Source organism: Myotis yumanensis, unplaced genomic scaffold (assembly GCF_028538775.1).
Source record: "Myotis yumanensis isolate MYYU_CA2020_CCGP unplaced genomic scaffold, mMyoYum1.0.hap1 SCAF_9, whole genome shotgun sequence".
Taxonomy (NCBI): domain Eukaryota; kingdom Metazoa; phylum Chordata; class Mammalia; order Chiroptera; family Vespertilionidae; genus Myotis; species Myotis yumanensis.
Window position 1 is genome coordinate 30,182,675 of NW_027223760.1, and position 20,524 is coordinate 30,203,198.

General features: G+C 41.2%; 1 protein-coding gene across 1 annotated transcript in view; it reads left to right on the forward strand.

Annotated features, from left to right (window-relative positions):
- The window catches only part of LOC139016877 (aldo-keto reductase family 1 member D1-like), a 49,026-nt gene extending 34,349 nt beyond the window's left edge, over nt 1-14,677 (forward strand). The window contains exons 6-9 of the mRNA XM_070425052.1: nt 1,801-1,910; nt 2,632-2,797; nt 12,389-12,471; nt 14,635-14,677. Of these exons, the coding sequence (XP_070281153.1) occupies nt 1,801-1,910; nt 2,632-2,797; nt 12,389-12,471; nt 14,635-14,677 (402 nt within the window). The remainder of the gene's footprint in view (nt 1-1,800; nt 1,911-2,631; nt 2,798-12,388; nt 12,472-14,634) is intronic.
- The last annotated feature ends 5,847 nt before the right edge of the window (nt 14,678-20,524 follow it).

Sequence of the window (20,524 nt, forward strand, 5' to 3'; positions counted from 1 at the left end):
GTATTTTTAAATATAATAGAAAAGAGGTTTATATCCTTGTCAATTAAAAATCTAATAAAAATCAATGAAAAAATAGAATACTAAGAATCAACAGGAAAATGGGCAAAAGTAATGAATAGAAATTTGCAAAAGACAATTTGGAAGATTAGTAAACATATGAAAATGTGTAATTGTGCTAGTAATTACAGAAATGGAAATTTAAGTGTGATGACATGCTCCCCCTCCTGAGAGCATGCCAGCACCCTTCCCTTTCCCTTCTTCTTTCTTCTCAGATGTGCATCTCCTAAACCAGTGATGGCAAACTTATGACACGTGTGTCAGAGGTGACACGCTAACTCTTTTTTACGGTTGATTTTTCTTTGTTAAATGGCATTTAAATATATAAAACACATATCAAAAATATAAATGTTTGTTTTACTATGGTTGCAATTATCAAAAAAATTTCTATATGTGACACGGCCCCAGAGTTAAGTTAGGGTTTTTCAAAATGCTGACACATTGAGCTCAAAAGGTTCGCAATCACTGTCCTAAACTCTAGGGGACGCCGGGAGACCTACAATCAGTGGAGCGATGGCCAGAGGCATCTCAACCTGGGCTAACCCCCTGAAACTGTCTCCAAAGCCCCCTTTTCTCTGATTTGGCTCACTGAGAAATTAGTGTTTTTAACTTAAAAAGTCTGGCATGAGTCCATGACAGAAAGAATGAATTATTACCTACATCATCGCTATAGCCCACAACTAAAATAGAAGAGTGGCTATTTTACAAGTACCACTTCCAAACTGACACCTAAGCTAACACTATACAATATGCTCTCAGGTATACAGAGGAGCAACCTTTGACTTCCTAGCTGACCTCCATCCATCCCTATATTCCTCCTTTTTCCCTCACCAGCACATCTCCTTCCTACACCCCCATGAACAATAGTCTGTCATTCAAATGTTGAAATGACAATAGGTTTCTTACAAATATACAGAGAAAGATGGTAACTTTTTATCTCAGAATGAAAAAGAGAGCAAAAATTTGACAGTGTGTCGCCTCATGTGGCACAAGAATGTTGATCAGCTTCACAAACATATCCGACGAGGGAGGCAAGACCTGTTGGAAGATCACAGCCTGAGCCTATTCATGTGTTGCGTGGTGTCTGAAAGCAGAGCACAGCAATTCTGTAGAGATGGCTTACCAATACTGCAGCCCTTCTGAAGCTCCATCTTCAACAGTTTGCAGCATCCACAGTGATACTCCCAACGATTTTGCCTCTGTCCTCTCTGTATCATACTTACTGTTTTCAATGTTGAATGTAAAAAAATAAATAGAACTCTCATCCAAGAAAATAAAATTTATCTTTAAATTTAGTTTCAAACATGTTCTTCCTCTTGTGAAAATATTCTTAGATGTCTGATAGCTAGAGCAGAGGGCTTCTGTAACATGTCGCTTCTACTTACTAAGACTAATCTGAACATTGAGACTCTTTGTTAAGGAAATTGTATTTTCTAGGATCTTTATTATAAATACCTGATTCTGTTCATTTCAAGTTTGAAACTATGATAGGGACACAAAATTGAATACCCCCCATTATTTTACATTTAATTCACAGATGGTGCCCTTACTAACCTTGTTATAATTAACTTCACCAGTATATAAATAATGTAAGTTTCCTTGTTAGGAAAAATATTTAGAATTTGTCTCACTCTCCATAATACTTTAAAATGAAGTTTATTTAAAGTTTTTTTAAACTACGTAAAATTGCATTCATCTACAAGGCCTTAATTTTGTGCTCTGCTCTCCAATTCAACCACATAGGTGGAATGCCATCCATATTTCACCCAGAGAAAACTCCTGGAATTTTGCCAACAACATGACATTCTCATAGTTGCATTTGCTCCTTTGGGGATCTCTAAGAATCCAGACTGGTAAGTAATACTATATGTCTCTTCAGGAAGTGTTTCCTTTGATGTAGAGTATGAGGCTAATGTGAATTATTTTATTTATTGAAATGATTCTATTGGGCTGTGTAATCTTAAGAAACTTACTTAAACTCTACAGGTCATTCTCCATATATCCAAACTGAGCTAATAAAACTTCCTCACTTAGATGTTATAGGAATTGATTATACTACATGTATAAAATTACCTAACAGTGCCTAAAATACAGAGGTGATCCATAAATGCTAGTTCAGTTATTATTTGATAGAGCCTCTATGGCCTAAATTCTGAAACTTTAGAATTGTTTTTCTCTGTATTCAATGGCAACACTTCTACTATGATGTGTTCCACAGACCAAAGTAGAAATTTTTCTACTCTATTATGATTCCAAGAGTTGTATTTCTACTTATTCCACTTCAGGCTACCGGCCTTCTCACATATGTCTTCTTTCAGCCCAGCCCTCTCTATAAGAAACATCAGAACATATTTACTTTCTCAAAAAGGCAGCAATATAAATTTGCCTCTCTTGATCTTCCCACACTAAGAACAACTCTTCATTGAGGACTCGGCAATCACAGAAATTGCTTACAGGTGACCTGAAATGTCCTGGTAGGTTACCAGGTGAATGGGAAGACAGAGGAGGAGGATTGATTAACCACTGCTTCTCACTGATCTAGCTAAATATCATGCATGTTTTTATTTTTTTAAGGTTGAGTACAGATTTCAAACCTTTGTTAGAGGATGAACTTCTAAACTCATTGGGGAAAAAGTACAAAAAGACTGCAGCTCAGGTTGCTTTGCGTTTCAACATCCAGCGAGGGATAGTTGTCATTCCTAAAAGCTTTGACCCTGCAAAGATCAAAGAAAATTTTCAGGTAAGAGAACTGCTTCTGAAAATGTAAAAAGTAGGATATTTTTTATTCAAAGAATTTTTTTTAGACTAAAAAGAAACTTGTAATGCCTTCATATTTTATTTTATACTAACTCCCTGACCCACTCTGCTGATATCTGCATTTAATTTTAGCTGAATTTGAAACGATTGCTAGCACTTTGGGAAGTGCTTTGCTGATTGTACATTACGGGCATACTTCAGAAATATTACAGGTTCCATTCTAGACCACCAAAATAAAGCGTGAATTGCAATAAACTAACACAAATTTTTTGCTTTCCGAGTACATATAAAAGTTATGTTTCATTATACTGTCTATTAAGTAGTCTAAAAAGGATACATACTTTAATTTAAAAATAATTTATTGCTAAAAAAATGTTAACCAGCATTCAAGACTTCAGTGAATCGCAATTTTTTTGCTGGTGAAGGGTCTTGCCTTAATGTTGATGGGCTAAAATTCTAAAAATATTAGAATGGTGGTTGCTGAAGGGTGGGGTGGCTGTGGCAATTTCTTTAAATAAAAAAACAATATTTCCCATTTTGATTAACTCTTCCTTTCATAAACAATTTCTCTGTCATCTGTGAGGCTGTTTGATAGCATTTTTACCCACCGACCTTCTTTCAAAATTGGAGTTAATCCTCTCAGGCCCTGCTTTATAGACTAACTTTCTGTAATTATCTTTTGTTGTCATTTGAACAATATCGACAGCATATTCACCAGAAGTAAGTTTCATCTCAAGAAACCACTTTCTTTGCTCACCCATAAAAAGCAACTCCACGTTCATTCAAGTTTTATCATAAGATTGCAGCAATTCAGTCACATCTTCAGGTTCCACTTCTGATTCTAGTTCTCTTGCTATTTCCACCACATTTGTGATTGCTTCCTCCACTGAAATTATCAGTGAGGGTTGGAATCAACTTCTTGCAAACTCCTGTAATATTGATATTTTTACCTCTTCTCATGAATCAGGAATGTTCTTAATGGCATCTAGAATGATGGATCCTTCCAGAAGGTTTTCAATTTACTTTGTCCAGATCCATCAGAAGAATCCCTACCTATAGCAGTTATAGCCTTACGAAACATATTCCATCTAATAAGACAAAAAGAGTAATTAACCGTACCTCTGTTACACTTCCCATTGGCTAATTAGGGCGATATGCAAATTAACTGCCAACAAAGATGGCTGTTAACCGCCAACTAAGATGGCGGTTCATTTGCATACTCAGGCACAATGATGGGAGGTGAAAGGGGAAGGATGTAAGAACAGTGATCAGAAACCCAGGCAGCAGGCAAGAGCTGCAGGATTGCCGCCTCGCCTTTGGCCCCGTGATCGCATTGCGATCAGAGGGAGAGCCGGGGCGCAGGCTGGGCAGCACCCCTGGGGGTCCAGGAGTGCCACCCGGTCTGCGGCCCAGTGGTCACCATGGTGATCGAAGGGAGAGAGAACTGGGGCGCAGGCCGGGCAGCACCCCCGGGCGCCCCGGGGTTCCGCCCAGCCTGCGACCCAGTGGTCGCCATGGAGATCAGAGGGAGAGTGAGCCACATCGGGATAGGAGAGCAGGGGCGCAGGCGAGGCGGCACCCTGGTACCCCACCACCTGACATGCAAAGGTTGGGGATGAAATTACTTTTCCCAACCACATCTGCAAATATCCTGGGAAAGGCATTGCTGCAGACCAAGATCAACAGTAATTGATATAAATGTGAGGAATCTGGCAGAAGGCTAACCAGGACTCCTTTTGAAATTCACAGGGTGAATATCTACATTTTATTACCTGCTGCTGACTCAATGGTCTAAAGCAAACTCCCCCAAGACCTGGCAATCTTACTGTTTGCTAAACATTACCATTGATATGTCTGTTTGCATTCCTAAAGGCAATTGTGTATTCTAGCTAATAAAAGTGGCTGGGAAAGGAGCAACAGGGAGAACTCGACTTCTTTAGTTGAGTTATTCTCTGGTTCCCCCGATAATTATAAAAATTAATATTCCGTCTTGTGTGTATCATTTGCGCATTAGCCCTCCTTCCAAGTCTTTGAACCCGCCAAAGCCAAGCTGGCCATGGACTCTCGCAAGGCATCACTGAAGAGTTCGCAACAACTCTCTTACTTGGCAAGGAAGAAAACAGTTGGCAATGGAAACATTTCCTTAAATCAAAGTTAAGGTCCCTCTGAGTAAAAAAGAATATTTCCAATGTAAAGGAGGGAGCAGGCAAAAATAATAGGTTCTCATGACTTCCACTGAAGTTTTTGCATATGACAGAGTCAAAACGAACAGACAAATTAAAACAGCCAGTGGACATTCAAATGACCCGAATCAACTGTCACTGTTTGTCCCAATAGCAGCAATGCTTATGTGATAATATAGTTTAACAAACATACAAAACAAGTCACATGATAAGAGAGGTTCGGCTTCTAAAATAAATTGAATATGTTTTTAAAAATTCTCCTGTCCTCCCCTCTCACTATAATTCTTAATTTTCCAATCAGAAAATTACTCCAGGTGATCCAGTAACATGTGGAACTCCAATAACCTTACTTATTTAAAAAAAATAAACATCCCAACCATTTTTAAAATATTTAAATTGGTATTTTAGGGTTAAAATTATAGAAGATACTTAGATCCAAATGTATTTTCTGAATAAAAATATTTCAGTTTTTTATTTAAAAAAATAAATATAAAAAATATAAAAGTGACACATTTTCCCAAGGAACTCTAAATTGGTACCTTTCCCTCTAACTTTCTTCAAATTAAGAGAATCTATGGAGTTCCCTATACTGCACAAGTTTTAATGAAAGAAAATAAGACTTTCTAAGAGCATCAAATACATGTTTTCTTATTTACAAACATATATACTCTTCTCTCTCTCTCTCTTTCTCTTTAAAATATATTCTTAGCGATTCAGAGAGGAAGGGAGAGGGAGAGAGATAGAAACATCAATGATGAGAGAGAATCATTGATTGGCTGCCTCCTATACGCCCTGTACTGGGGATTAAGCCCAGAACCCGGGCATGTGGCCTGACCTGGAATCAAACTGTGACTTCCTGGTTTACAGGTCGATGCTAAACCACTGAGCAGGGCTCAATTCTAATTTATAAATTCATTCCAAGGAAATATACAGCTTAAAAAGCTTTGGAAGTAGTTTTTTTAAAAAAAACTGGCTTTTAAGTAACAAAAAAAGTTATAGAAGAAAGTTTAAATTAAAAGAAAAAAATTGTTTTAATTTATTCAAGAGTGGGAACATCCTCCATGAAAATGTGTACCTTGGTGTGGAAACCAAGATGGCGGCATAGGTAAAAACCGGAGTTTGCTGCCTCGAACAACCACTTCAAAAATACAACTAAAAGACAGAATGGACATCATCCAGAACCACAGGAAGTCTGGCTGAGTGGAAGTTCTACAACTAGAAGGAAGGAGAAAAACATACCGACACTCAGAGGAGGCGCAGTGCTGAAGTAAAATACTAAGGTGTGGAATGCATGCGGAGCAGGCTGGCGGCTGAGGGCGTGGTTGTCGTTTTCAATCAGGAGGGAGTCTCAGGCTCTGAGCTCCAGTTCTGGGCTAGTCTCTAGGGACCCAGACTCATACGGGAGAAGCGGGACTGTCTGGCTTCACTCAGAACCCTAGGGCAGCTTCTCTCCAAGGGGCTTGCAGCGATTACTGGGACACTAAGAAGCAGAGCCTCTGAGGGCAAGACTGAGAGCAGCCATACCTGCTAGCCCCACCCTGTTGATCCCGTGGGACCGGCCCCGCCCAAGCCCTGCAGGGAGACTTTTGCTGGATAGTCTCAGGCAAAGGCTAGATTAGCACCTCCCTAGAGATCCAGGAGCCAGGAAGCCCGGAGGTCAGAGTGGACCCATCCAGTTTGCAGCTCCCTGGAACCATAAAAGACACACTCAGGGGGCAGACTCAGTGAGCACCAAAGCCCCATTGAAGCATGTCTAGCCCCAGAGGGGTGTCTCCAGACAGAAGTTCTCCCACTGCAGACACAGCTGATTCTCACAGCCAATTGTCCTGGAGGTCAATTCCTCCCAATGATAACTACAACAATCAAGGCTTAACTACAACAAGACTGTGCACAAAGCCCACAAGGGGGTGCACCAAGAGTGTCTACCTCAGGTAATTGGGACACTTAGCACAGAAAGGCACTCTATCGACACAGCAAAGCATAAAAAATGCCAAGACAAAGAAACAGGACACAAATGACAGAATTGGAGGAAAGCAAACTGCTGGATATAGAGTTCAAAACCACACTTTTAAGGTCTCTCAAGAACTGTCTAGAAACTGCCGATAAATTGAGTAAGACCCTCGAAAAGACTGGTGAGACCGCCGATAAATGTATTGAGATCCTCAAGAAATCTACTGAGACCCTCGATGGTGTGATAGAGGAACAACTAGAAATTAAGCATACACTGACTGAAATAAAGAATATTATACAGACTCCCAACAGCAGACCAGAAGATTGCAAGAATCAAGTCAAAGATTTGAAATACGAAGAAGCAAAAAACACCCATCCGGAAAAGCAAAATGAAAAAAGAATCCAAAAATACAAAGATAGTGTAAGGAGCCTCTGGGACAGCTTCCAGCGTACCAACATCCGAATTATGGGGGTGCCAGAAGAAGAGAGAGAGCAAGATATTGAAAACCTATTTGAAGAAATAATGACAGAAAACTTCCCCTACCTGGTGAAAGAAATAGACTTACAAGTCCAGGAAGCGCAGAGGACCCCAAACAAAAGGAATCCAAAGAGGACCACACCAAGACACATCATAATTAAAATGCCAAGAGCAAAAGACAAAGAGAGTATCCTAAAAGCAGCAAGAGAAAGAAAATCAGTTACCTACAAGGGAGTACTCATACGACTGTCAGCTGATTTCTCAATAGAAACTTTTCAGGCCAGAAGGGAGTGACAAGAAATATACAAAGTGATGAATACCAAGATCCTGCAACCAAGACTTCTTTATCCAGCAAAGCTATCATTCAGAAGTGAAGGTCAGATAAAGAGCTTCACATATAAGAAAAAGCTAAAGGAGTTCATCACCACCAAACCAGTATTATATGAAATGCTGAAAGGTATTCTTTAAGAAGAGGTAGAAGAAGAAAAAGGTAAAGATACAAATTATGAACAACAAATACACATCTATCAACAAGTGAATCTAAAAATCAAGTGAATAAATAATCTGATGAACAGTATCAACTGGTGATTGTAATAGAATCAGGGACATAGAAAGGGAATGGACTGACTATTCTTGGGGGGGGGGGGGAGGGGTGTGGGGTGAGGGAAGATATGGGACAATAATCGTGCACCTATGGATGAGGACAGTGGGTGGGGAGTGAGGGAGGAGAGTGGGGTGGGAACTGGGTGGAGGGGAGTTATGGGGGGGGAGGGGAAGAGGAACAAATGTAATAATCTGAACAATAAAGATTTAATTAAAAAATATGTCAGGAAACAGGAATTTGAAGAAAAATGGTTTAAATTGATATGGCTTTTAGCATCAGTTTTTATTTTGCTGTATATATTACATAACTTGAATTAAATATAATTTTGAGATAAGAAAAAGAAAAAAGAAAATGTGTACCTTGACTGTGGATGGCTGGGTGGCCTTATCACACTTTAAGAATTCAAATGCTTTTTACAATGAAAAGAAAGAGAGTTTCATCTCATTTCTCTTCCAGGGTAGATATCTGTCAATGGAAGGTGGACATCAATAAAAGGAGGGGCTTGCACAATCAATCCAGAAAGTCAGCAATCTATGAATAATTCAGAACCGAGTATTTATCTCCTTTGCCTCACACCCTCCCCCAGCCAGTGAGCTAGATAATTACTCTCAAGTCAAGCTAAGTGCTCCCCAGTCACAGTGGCCCAATGCTGACATACAAAGCATACAAATAATTCTCACTCTGGCATAAAAGTGACAACTTTCTTGGAAGAACAGCAGATACTGTAAATTTCTCAAAGTCTTCCTGAAACATTTTTTAAAGTAATTTTTACTTCTTTAGAACAAATGCATACATGGCAAACAATCCTATCTAATAAAAGACAAAAAGGGTAATTGACCATACCTTCGCTACGCTTCCCATTGGCTAATCAGAACCATTTGCAAATTAACTGCCATGAAAAATGGAAATTAATTAGCATACTGCAGGCAGGGCTGGCCAGCGCCAGACGCCATCTGGGCCCCGTGTGCGGCCGGGCTTAGGTGGCGCGAACATGTCACCTAAGCCTCGCCCCAGCTGGGTCCCCTGTGTGCCGGCTAAGCCCCTCTGCCAGTTGGGGCCCCATGGCGATCCCAAAGCAGGCAAGTGCAGAGGGAGGGGGTCCCTAGGTGGGCCTGATCCTGGATAGCCAGAGCAGGCAAGTGCGAGGGCAGTAAGCCCCCAATTGGGCCTGCTCCTGGGATCGCCATGGCAATCCCAGAGATGGCAAGTGAAGAGGGTGTCCTGCTCCCAGGTGGGCCTGATCTGGGATCGCCAATCCCAGAGCACACAAGTGCAGAGGGCGCCCCGCACCTAGGTGGGCCTGCTCCTGGAATCGCTGATCCCAGAACACGCAAGTGCAGAGGGTGGCCTGCCCCCAGGTGGGCCTGCTCCTGGGATCGCCATGGTCATCCCAGAGCAGGAAAGTTCCCCACAGGCAGCACCCAGCAGGGTCTGCCCCCATCTCTGCATTGATCCGGTGATCCATGAGCAGGAAAGTACAGCCTGCAGGCAGCACCCCATCCTGGCCACAGCTCAAGGGAGAGAAAAACACACAGTGGAGGCCAGGAGCCTGACAGATCAACGGAGAGGGGCGCCTGCTCCAAGCCTCCACAGTATGGCTGGGGGCAGACCCCAGCAGACTCACACACACACACACACACACACACACACACGCGCGCGCGCGCGCGCGCCTGCTCCGAGCCTCTGCTGCCAGTCTGTGGCCATCAGTAGAACATCCACTGAGGGCTCCAGGACTGTGAGAGGGGCAGGCTGGGCTGAGGGAACCCCAACCCCAGTGCACGAATTTCGTGCACAGGGCCTCTAGTCTGTAATAAAAGGCCCATTCTATAAAATTTCACCTGGTCCTACTCATATCTGCAATCATAACCATTTTTACAGACAAATATATCTATACCAATAAAAGAGTAATATGCTAATTAGACTGGGAGACCTTCCACAAAACCTTCCAGATGTTCTTCTGGACAAAGCCATGGTGGCGGGGCCAAGGTAGTGGCGGTTAGAGGCCAAGAGGGGAGGGCAGTTGTGGGTGATCAGGCTGGTGGGGGGTAGGGCCATTGGGGGTAAGCAGACCAGCAGGGGGCCAGTTGGGGACAAGCAGGCCATCAATGGGGGTCAGTTGGAGGTGATCAGGACAGTGGGGGGGGGGCAGTTTGGAGTGAGCAGGCCAGCAGGGGGACAGTACCGGATGAGCAGGGCAGTGGGGACAGAAGGTAGGGGTGAGCAGGCCAGCACGGGGTGCAGTTTGGGGTAATCAGGCTGGTGGGGGGGGGGAAATTTGGGGACAAGCAGGCAAGCAGCCGGGGCGGGGGGGGGGGGGGGGAAGGGGCAGGTGGGGGTGAGCAGGCTGGCAGGCAGAGTGGTTAGAGGTAATCAGGCAAGCAGGCAGGCAGGTGAGCGGTTAAAAGCCAGCAGTCCCGGAATGCAAGAGGGATGTCCGACTGCTGGTTTAGGCACGATCTCTGTAAACTGGCAGTAGGACATCCTTTGAGGGGTCACAAATTGGAGAGGATGCAGGCCAGGCTGAGGAACACACCCTTCCGTGTGCACAAATTTCATGCACCAGGTCACTAGTTTCTTAAATAATAAGACTCGAAAGTCAAAATTACTCCTGGACCCATAAGCTGCAGAATGGATGTTGTGTTAGCAGGCCTGAAAACATTAATCTCATTGTACATCTGCATCAGAGTTCTTGAGTGACTGGGTACATTGTCATATTTTGAAATAAATTCATTGATTTTCTGAACAGTTGATGTCAACAGTGGGCTCAAAACATTCAGCAAATCATGTTATCATTCCAGCTTTGTTTTTCGAGAGGAGATTTAGCATATTACTTAAAATTCAAGTTTTTCAAAATGGTAAATGACTGTTTGCTTCAACAAAAGGTCACCAGCTGCATTAATGCTTAAGTAGACAGTCATCCCTATTTCATTGCTCAAGTTGAGGTCATGTGACCAACAGCCCTACTAGATGGTGGAAGGGAAGTTCATAAAAGGAAAAAGTGGGATTCTGTGATTAGCCAAGAGAAGAAAGAATACTAGACAGTAATATCAACTACTGACACTATTTTAACACTTTCCCAAATACCTCACAGTAAAAAGTCATTGACACTGTTTTTAGCCATCTTAAAAGAGAGAGCCACTGCATGACTAATGTGTAGGCTCATCAAAATTTTTTTTAAAAAACAACTACAAATTATGCCCTGGCTGGTTTGGCTCAATGGATTGAACATCAGTCTGGGGACGGAAGGGTCCCAGGTTTGATTCCGGTCAGGATCTTGATTCCAGGCTCTGGTCAGGGGCACATGTGAAGGCAACCAATTGATGTGTCTCTCTCACATCAATGTTTTTTGTTTTTTTAAAAAATATATTTTATTGATTTTTTACAGAGAGGAAGGGAGAGAGATAGAGAGTTAGAAACACTGATGAGAGAGAAACATCGATCAGCTGCCTCCTGCACATTTCCCACTGGGGATGTGCCCGCAACCCAGGTACGTGCCCCCGACCGGAATCGAACCCGGGACCCCTCAGTCCGCAGGCTAACGCTCTATCCACTGAGCCAAACCGGTTTCGGCTCACATCAATGTTTCTCTTTCTCTCCCCTTCCTTTCCACTCTCTCTAAAAATCAATAGAAAAATATCCTCGGATGAGATTAACAAACAACAACAACAACAAAAACTACAAATTTTGAGGTATCTGAAACCAAAGTGTTCATGGATTCAAAACTTTACTGTTCAGCACCGCCAGTGTGGCTCAGGGATTGAGCATCAACCTATGAACCAGAAGGTCACAATTGGATTCCAGTCAGGGCACATGCCTGGGTTGCGGGCTCAATCACCACTGCAGAGCATGCAGGAGGCAGCCAATCCACAAGTCTCTTTCATCATTGATATTTCTCTACCTCCCTTCCCTTCCTCTTTGAAATCAATAAAAATATTTTTTAAATAACGAGAGAAGTGATTAAAAGGACAAAACAAACGTTTTTTGAAAGTAGAAAAGCAAATTTAGAGATAAGGGAATATTGTTTAAATGTACACAGGCTCAAGTCCAGAATCAAAAGTTCAGCGTCTTAACCAGAATTAATAAGAATTCTTCAGATGTCCTGAACATACATTGTTTCACAGCATTTAAAATTTCTTGTAAGATATCCCTAACAGAATTATCTTAAGACAAAGTGCAGAAGAGAATTCCTGCTCCACTTCCATTAGGTGGACCCCCAGCACTAGACCAACTCCTCTTAGACATTTTCAAAGATGTTCATAAATCTTAGAAAGTTTCCAATTGCTGGTACCACTCCATAATCCCAAGCTTGACCCATTTTCTATCTTTATAAATGTCTGTCTTCTATTTCTGTTATTTCAGATCTTTGACTTTTCTCTCACTGAAGAAGAAATGAAGAGCATCGAAGCCTTGAATGCAAATGTCCGCATAGTGCGTCTGGACAAGTGAGTTCTGGGGGATCCTTAGTCAGGTACCACCCAGCGGTGTTAGATTGAAAAGCATCACCAAGTGGGCTCTTATGAACCTGGACCTATGTCCACAGAAAGCACAAGGCTAAAGGCCACTGGGCAGTATATTCTGAATATGAAATTGGTCTGGGTAAATTACATTCATTCTAGGAACTCCCTGTAAATCTACATTTTTATTTAAAAGAGGATTTCTGGCATTTATATCACATCCTATGACAGGTTAAGGCATAGCAGGCTAAAGACCTTAAGAAGAATTTAGTCATAGTGTATAAATAATACAATTCAAATTAATACAATCACACCACAATTATTCAAATACCATATGTATTTCTTCCTAAAAATCAAAGTGATGCACGAATCAATAAAAAATACTTCCTGAGACAGATACATGGGAGTGTAGTAGAAAGAGCATCAAGTTGAGAGCCAAGAAACTAGTTTTATTTTATTTATTGTTGACACTATTACAGATGTACCGATTCCCCCCTTTACCCACACCTACCCAGATCAGACCACCCCTCCTCCTCTCTCTGGCAATCACCATACTGTTGTCTGTATCCATGGGCTATGTATATATGTTCTTTGACTAATCAAGAAATTAGTTTTAGATGAATGCTCACCTATAAGATTTGAAACTTCTAGTTCCACCATTCTAACTCCATCCATCTATAAGTAAAATTCCTAACACTTCTTCAAATGTTGCCAGATTTGGTTATTTAATGAGGTAGCCCTTTATTCCCTAATATTATTGGTCCTTGAAAATAAAAAGTGAATACACACACATGGTATGTATATACATACACACGATTTTTTCTTCTTAATCATTCTTTATTAATATTTCCTGTTCTTCAGATCACCTGAATAGTCATCTTCTCTTTAAGTGAGCAATATAACTGCTCATAAAAATAATTCATATACTTTGGATACTTTGGACCCCAAGTATTTCAAGAGTCAAAAACTGCTTTGACTGTATTAATATCAAATTTCTGAATCTATTTCTCAATGAATAAAATAGCTTCCTACTGTGAATTTTCCAGGGAAAAATATTTTGACATCTAACTGCAAAAATGAAGGAATAAACAAATTCAGAAATAAAAAAGCATGTAGGTTCATTAATAGCTTCTGAAAATAAATGGTTTCTATTGAATAAATATTAAATTAGGAAGAGATAGTAGGATGTAGTCAGTCCACCAAGTACTGATTATTTTTATAGACAATTAGTTGGTAAAATTAACTATTTTCACATTTGAAATGTTTAATAGCTAATTCTAGAAACACTGAAAAAATAAGTCATCATACCAGGAATAGAAAAATCTCAAGGAGAAACAAATATTAGGCCCTGTGAGTCAAAAAATTGTATTTAGGCACGGTGGGCCATGAGTCTTTTTTGTTTTTCATCTAGTTTATTCTTGACTGGATTTCACAGCCTTTTTCTGTTTTAATTTAATTTGTATTTTATTTTAATTTATATTTTAATTTTTTAAATTAATCTTTATTATTGAAAGTATTACATATGTCCCCTTTCTCCCCCATTAATCTCTTCTATCCTACTCTGGCCCCTGCCCCAGGCCTTCACGACCCTATAGCCTGTGTCCATGTATATTTTAATTGAAAGCTCATAGTACTTGTATGAGTACTATGCTATTGCTATTTAAGAGACAGGTTCAACATCATCACCGTCATCATTAGAGCAGAAACTTCCTTTGCTGGTCATCACCTTCTAGATCTCAAACTATCAACTCTCAGGAGGCCTAGTGAGAAGGGGGAGAAAGCACTGTACTGAGAAGAGGGTGACCTTGCTTGGTGACAGAGCTGTGAAGAGAAGTGCCTATGTTGTTCCTCTATCAGGACAGCAGAAGGGAGGGAGGAGTTGGAAAGAGGCAGGCTTCTCTCACCTGTGTTTTGGTTCTGAGCAAAATGTTGGTGTAGAGGCAACCAGCCCCCTCCATGCCCAAACACACACACTGAAACCTACAGGGCTTTAGTAAAAGTGCTGGCTTGATAAAAACTGGGAGGAGATGGGTAAGAAACCTAAGGAATGATTAACAGAGAGAGGGAGTGGCCGCTGAAATTGTCAGAAGATGCTAGTAACACATACAGCTGTGTGACTTTGGAATGAAAGTTTTTCCCTTGTTTTGGCAGGTTGTCTCGTCATCCTGAATATCCATTCAATGATGAATACTGACTTCAGAGAGCGCCTGCACTTATTTTTCCCTGCGTGTGTACCATGATCTTTTGCTGGGTGCTTCCCCCACACGTGGAAGTGAAAAGGGTTTTACTATCCTCAGATGAAGTAGCGATGGGCTTAACTTCTGTATAAGAGAAGTGACTTTGACTTAGCTAAGTTGAAGAAAAAAATGTTTAAATCTGTTGAAATAATAGTTTGAAATTAAATAATTAAATTGTCAGCAACTCATAATGATTTGGTGGTTGTGGGTTTTCATCACTTTTTATTCATTTTACCCAGCTTTAGGGATGGATAACTGCTAGTTTTCTCTTGCACTCTTCAAAGGGAAAGAACTTCAACATAATTGGTGATCACACTTACTGCCTATCACTCCTGCTCCCATGTATCATACAACCACCATTATGCAAAATGGTTTGAGACTATCAACATACACATATAAAACCCTGTATTGTAAGATGGTCCAAAGATAACTATTTTAAAAGAAGGATTTTAATAACATACTGTAAAAAGCTTTATAAAATTTTTAAAGTATGTCTGGGATAACTGTGTCAATTTCAATGTAGCAAGTTCCAAAGATCACTGGTAATTTTACTCAAAGGTTTTCAAAGTGAATAAGAAGATTATTAGAATTCTGCAAGAGAAATATATCTATTTTCAATTCACTAAAGCAATATATTTTATTCATTTATATTGGGTCACTTTCACAGGGCAAGAGAGGTCTTTAAAAAGTATTTGTCCACAAAATACTTTTTAAAAAATAAAAAGTATTGTCCAAACCAATTGCTTATAATCTTCAATGACCTGAAAATATACACTTCTGAGAAATTGTCACTTTAAAAACATTTGATCTGTACTCATTATTTCCACTGATTCTAATATTAATATTTATAATGCTGTCCTCTGGAAAATGTATTGTTCACAAATATTAATAAACTATGGTAACTTACTCCACCACATGGATCTCCATTTTGTTCTGGGGGCAGTGGGCTGGTCATCTGAATTCAATTGAAGTAAAAAAAAATGTGATCAAGTTCCTATTGCACATTTAGCACTGGGTAGAGAGGAAAGAAAAAGGAGAACAGAAACGAAAATGAAAGAGCAGAAACTTGAGTCCTGATCTCAGTTGTCAAATCACTTCAAAGTATTTTGAGAGGGCTGGGGTGGAGGAGGGACCATACCTATCAAACCATTTTTTAAAATTTATTTCTACAGTAAGAGGAAGAAAGAGGGGGAGAGTGAAAGAGAGAGAGAGAGAGAAACATCAATGTAGAGTCAAACATTGATCTACTGCCTCCTGCATGCCCCCTAATGGGGATCAAACCCACAACCTGGGCATTTCACCTGACCGAGAATCAAACTGGTGACCTCTCAGTGCTTGGGACAAAGCTCAACCAACTGAGCCACACCAGCCAGGACTCAAACCATTTTTAAAAAACAGGCAATAGAAAAAGATCCCCACCAGTTCTCAGGGAAAAAATATAAGTTTCTAAAAATTGGAAGAGGGGAATCCTCACTTAGTCATAACAGAGATGCTGGGGATAGAAAACAAAGGTCAAGAAAGAGCGACAGTCTGATATGAGCTTCTGCATGTCACTTCTTCCTCCACTCTCACTCCTCTCAAGCTTTCCATTTATTTTGGGGTGAATTGTATCCCCAAAATTTATATGTTGAAGTCCTAGCTCCCAGTTCCTCAGAATGTGACCTTATTTTGAAATAAGGCCATTGCAAATGTAAACAGCTATGGTAAGGTCATTGGGGTGGACCTTAATCCAATATGAAGGTATCCTTATAAAAAGGGGAAATTTGGACACAGATACTCAAACAGAAAAAAAAAAAAATGCCACGTGCAGAAAGAGGCAGAGATCTGGTTGATGGTACATCAACCTACTAGAACAGTGATGGCGAACCAATGACACACGTGTCAGAGGTGACAAGCGAACTCATTTTTTGGGTTGATTTTTCTTTGTTAAATGGCATTAAAATATATAACATAAATATTGAAAATATAAATCTTTGTTTTCCTATGGTTGCAAATATCAAAAAATTTCTATATGTGACACGACACCAGAGCTAAGTTAGGGTGTTGTTGTCCAACCCCAGCAGGTCCAGGGGTTCCCAAAGGTGAGGATGGAGTTGGTGAAAAAGGAATGACATGGAGACAGCGCTCAGTTGATCAGCAGCCTAGCCAGGTTCTCTAGCCAGGTTCTCCAGCCAAGTTCTGTCTTTATTCTCCTTTACATCTGTATTTATACCAGTTGATTTTAATCCTATCCATTCTATTCCAAAGGTTAGGGCATTTGTTATCTCCATTCCAAGGTCAATACTCTATTGTTCTGTTAAGCTACAAGGAAGTAACTAAAGGAGATTATCCTAAGTAAAGATTATGTAGTTTAAGCGTGATCCTTCATAGTCAAAGTGATTAATTACCCGCCTGGCACTTAGTTAAGGGGTTTTATTCCCTTCCTTAGTCCTGTTAATCCCTAACTCCAGGGAAAAATCCCCACCTGGGGAAACAACCTTTCTTGGAGAGGTAACCTTGATTAAAACACATAGTGCTAAGAAGGGGAGCAAACATATTAAGAACAGTATGCCATATATGCCAGGTCCCTTGAAACATATGCTGTGCAGATGTTTCTTCCCTGCAGGGACTGTTTCAAACAGCAAGGATGGACTGGCTTCCGGCAAATTCCGCCTTTTTTATTTTTTAAATGATAGCATGTGTAAATCAGCGGCCACCTCTCGGATTGGGTTGTTTAAGACTTGGAAGAAGACTGACAAGCAATGATAGCGAGCATAGCAATAAACATAGTGGATGGAGTGCACACAGAGCCTTGTTCCTGTAGAAGGTTGCTGGCCTCTTCAGTCAAGGATTACAGCTGTCCCCAAGTCGGTGGTTTGGTTGTCCTTGTTGATCTGGCTAGCAGGTGGCATCGCTGGCTACGGGCTTCCTGAAGTGTCAGCGCACTGAAGGGCTGGATCGAAGGGTCCATCAGGGTCGCACTTGATGGTGGTGTCGGTGTCTGGGGAGGAGTCAACTGTGCCCTCTGGGTTGGCCGATATGGATGATACCTGGGAGGAGGAGGGTGAAGTGGACACGGAGGGCAGTGAGACATAAGGTCGGACTAGACGGTCTGGAATTCACACAGGTGAGTCTGCGTCCTGTGGAAATATACAAGCATATCCTCTCCCCCAGTTAAAAGTACATCAGGTCCCTTCCAGGCTCCTGTAAGCAAGTCTCTCCATTTGACAAGGGCTTTAGGTTTAGTTAGATCAGGGTTCCAATGTCTATATATCGGGGAATTTCCCTCAGAATCTACATTTAGTATATTAATTACAAATAGAGTATGTTGTAGAACATGATGAGGAGAGGAATATTTAAACTCATTTTCTTGTAATTTTTTAATTTGTGTTTTTAAAGTTTGGTGAGCCCTTTCTACTATTGCTTGACCTTGAGGATTGTAAGGTATTCCTGTAGTATGTGCGATGCCAAATGTAGAGCAGAAGTTTTTAAAAGCTCTAGAGGTATAGGCAGGCCCATTGTCTGTTTTAAGTGCCCTTGGTATTCCTAGGCAGGAAAAACATTGGAATAAATGTTGACTTACATCTTTAAAGGCTTCTCCTGTATGTGCAGAAGTGAGGATAACATGAGAAAGGGTGTATATATTGAGAAAAGGTAATAATACAAACATGCACATAGCAAAGTTTGCCAAAAGATGGGACATGAGTAATATCCATCTGCCATAAGTCACAAGGTCTAAGTCCTCTTGGATTAACTCCAGTAGCAGGGCTAGGAAAATGAGTAGGACAATGGCCGCAGTCACGCACAATACTTTGAGCAGCTTCTCTAAATATGCAATAATACAGACGGAGAGCAGAAGCATTTTGATGGTGAATGGCATGAGACCGCCCGGCTTCTTCTAGAGCTGTACAAACTACTGGGCGAGTTATTAAATCTGCCTGATAATTTCCTTCGCTTAAGGATCCTGGTAGGCAGGAATGAGCTCTAATATGCCCAATATAGAAAGCCTTTTCTTGTTTATGAATGTAAGTCTGTAGCTGAGTTTACAAAGAGAAAATGGATGGCGGTGATATAGGCAGACGCGTCCCAGGTCTTGTCCCAGAGCAAAAGGAGTAAGCAGCTGAAACTAATAACACGCACCCCGAATTGGCGAAATTACTCAGCTGGTGAGACGGTTTGCAGCCGGGAAGGGGAGAGCTCCCCTGGAAAGGTAAAAAACCAGAGATCTGGGCAGGAAAGTTTGCCAGACCTCTGAGCCCAGAGGGTCGGAGGGAGACCTCGTGGCAGACAGCCACGGCTCTTGGGACAGACACAGCCTCTGACTGGGGAAAGGAGTTCCACGGGTTTGCTGGCTCTGGGAGATTTGAGATTTGGATTTGTGATTGTGGATGACTGAGCCTAAAGGGGGAACCCTGAGGAACTGACCAGATCATGCAGTGCCTGTAAGAGAGGAGCGTTTCCCAGATCATGCAGTGCTGATAAGAGAGGAGCGTTTCCGCGGCCGGCCTGCGTTCGTTTCTTTGTTTGTTTTCACTGAACCCTGCTCATAGGACAGTTCGGATACAGACACTCACCTGTTCTGAAGAGAGGGAGAAGGTGCCGACGAGTGGAATCTGGGGAGAGGCTGAGGAGAGAGGGGGAGCCGGGGGGAGGTGGCAGCGAATTGAGTGCTGAGACACCCCTGGGCCCAGGACTGGGGCAGCCATTCTCTCCAGAGGGTGGAATTCCTTCCCCCAGCCCCCCAGGCAAGGAGCACAGCCACACCCAGATTCCACCCTGTATGAGATAAAGGATTAAAACAAGCTGATTAGTCCCTGGGAGTTACCAGGGTCTGGCCTATAGAGGGACTTTCAGTCCCACCAACAACACAGAGCAAGGTAACGATTAAAAAACCAGCTCTGGGCAGTTGACCTCCCCAAACCAGTTTTAAGTGCAATAGAGAACATAAACCCTTACTGCTGGATAGAGAAGCCGTATAGCCTCAGAGGCCACCCCAAAAACGCTGCCACCCAGAGGCTGAGCCACAAACTGACTCTTAGGTGAATACAAATTAAGGCAGTCTGGATCACAAATACGGCCTGCTTTAAAATCAGGACTGTGATTTACAACACGGAGGAACAGTGTAACACAGGGAAATTCAACACTCTCCTGAATACCTGGCAGGACTAAGGCGAACCAGGCTGAAGAGTAGAAGAACCGAAAGACGTTCACTACTGCAAATTTTTTCTTTTTTTTCTTTTTTTGCCTTTTTACTAAGAAACCAATTTTTTTTCTTCTTTTTCCATCACCTTATTTTACCCTTTTAATTACTACATTTTTATTTTTAACCAGTATTATTACTATTACCATTTTACCATTTTTTAAAGTGCCATTTTATTTTCTCTTTATTTTCTTTTGGGATTAGTGTTCTCCATTCTATTTTCATCGTTCCTTTAGCATCAATTTTCCCTATCTCAATTTCACCTCTTTGCTAAAACCCTCTTCCTCACTTTTCCCCTTTTGGTGTCCTGTTTCTCTTACCCTATTCCTGCTTTAGATTTTCCCCATTCCATCTTTTTACCCGCTGTCTAATTCCACCCTACTTATATATCCTATTTCCAATCCACTGCTCTAAATCCTTATACACCTATCCTTTATCCTTCTTCACTATCCAAACATTTTTTGCTCTTATCTTTCTATTGTTTTCTTGCTATTTGCTTGATTGTTGAATATATTGGGGTTTTTTTTATTTGTTTGTTTGTTTTGTTTTGTGGTTTTTTCTTTTTCTTTTTTAGGACTGGTTGTGAGGTTGTTTTGCTTTTTCTTTTTATTTTTTTCTGCTGGCT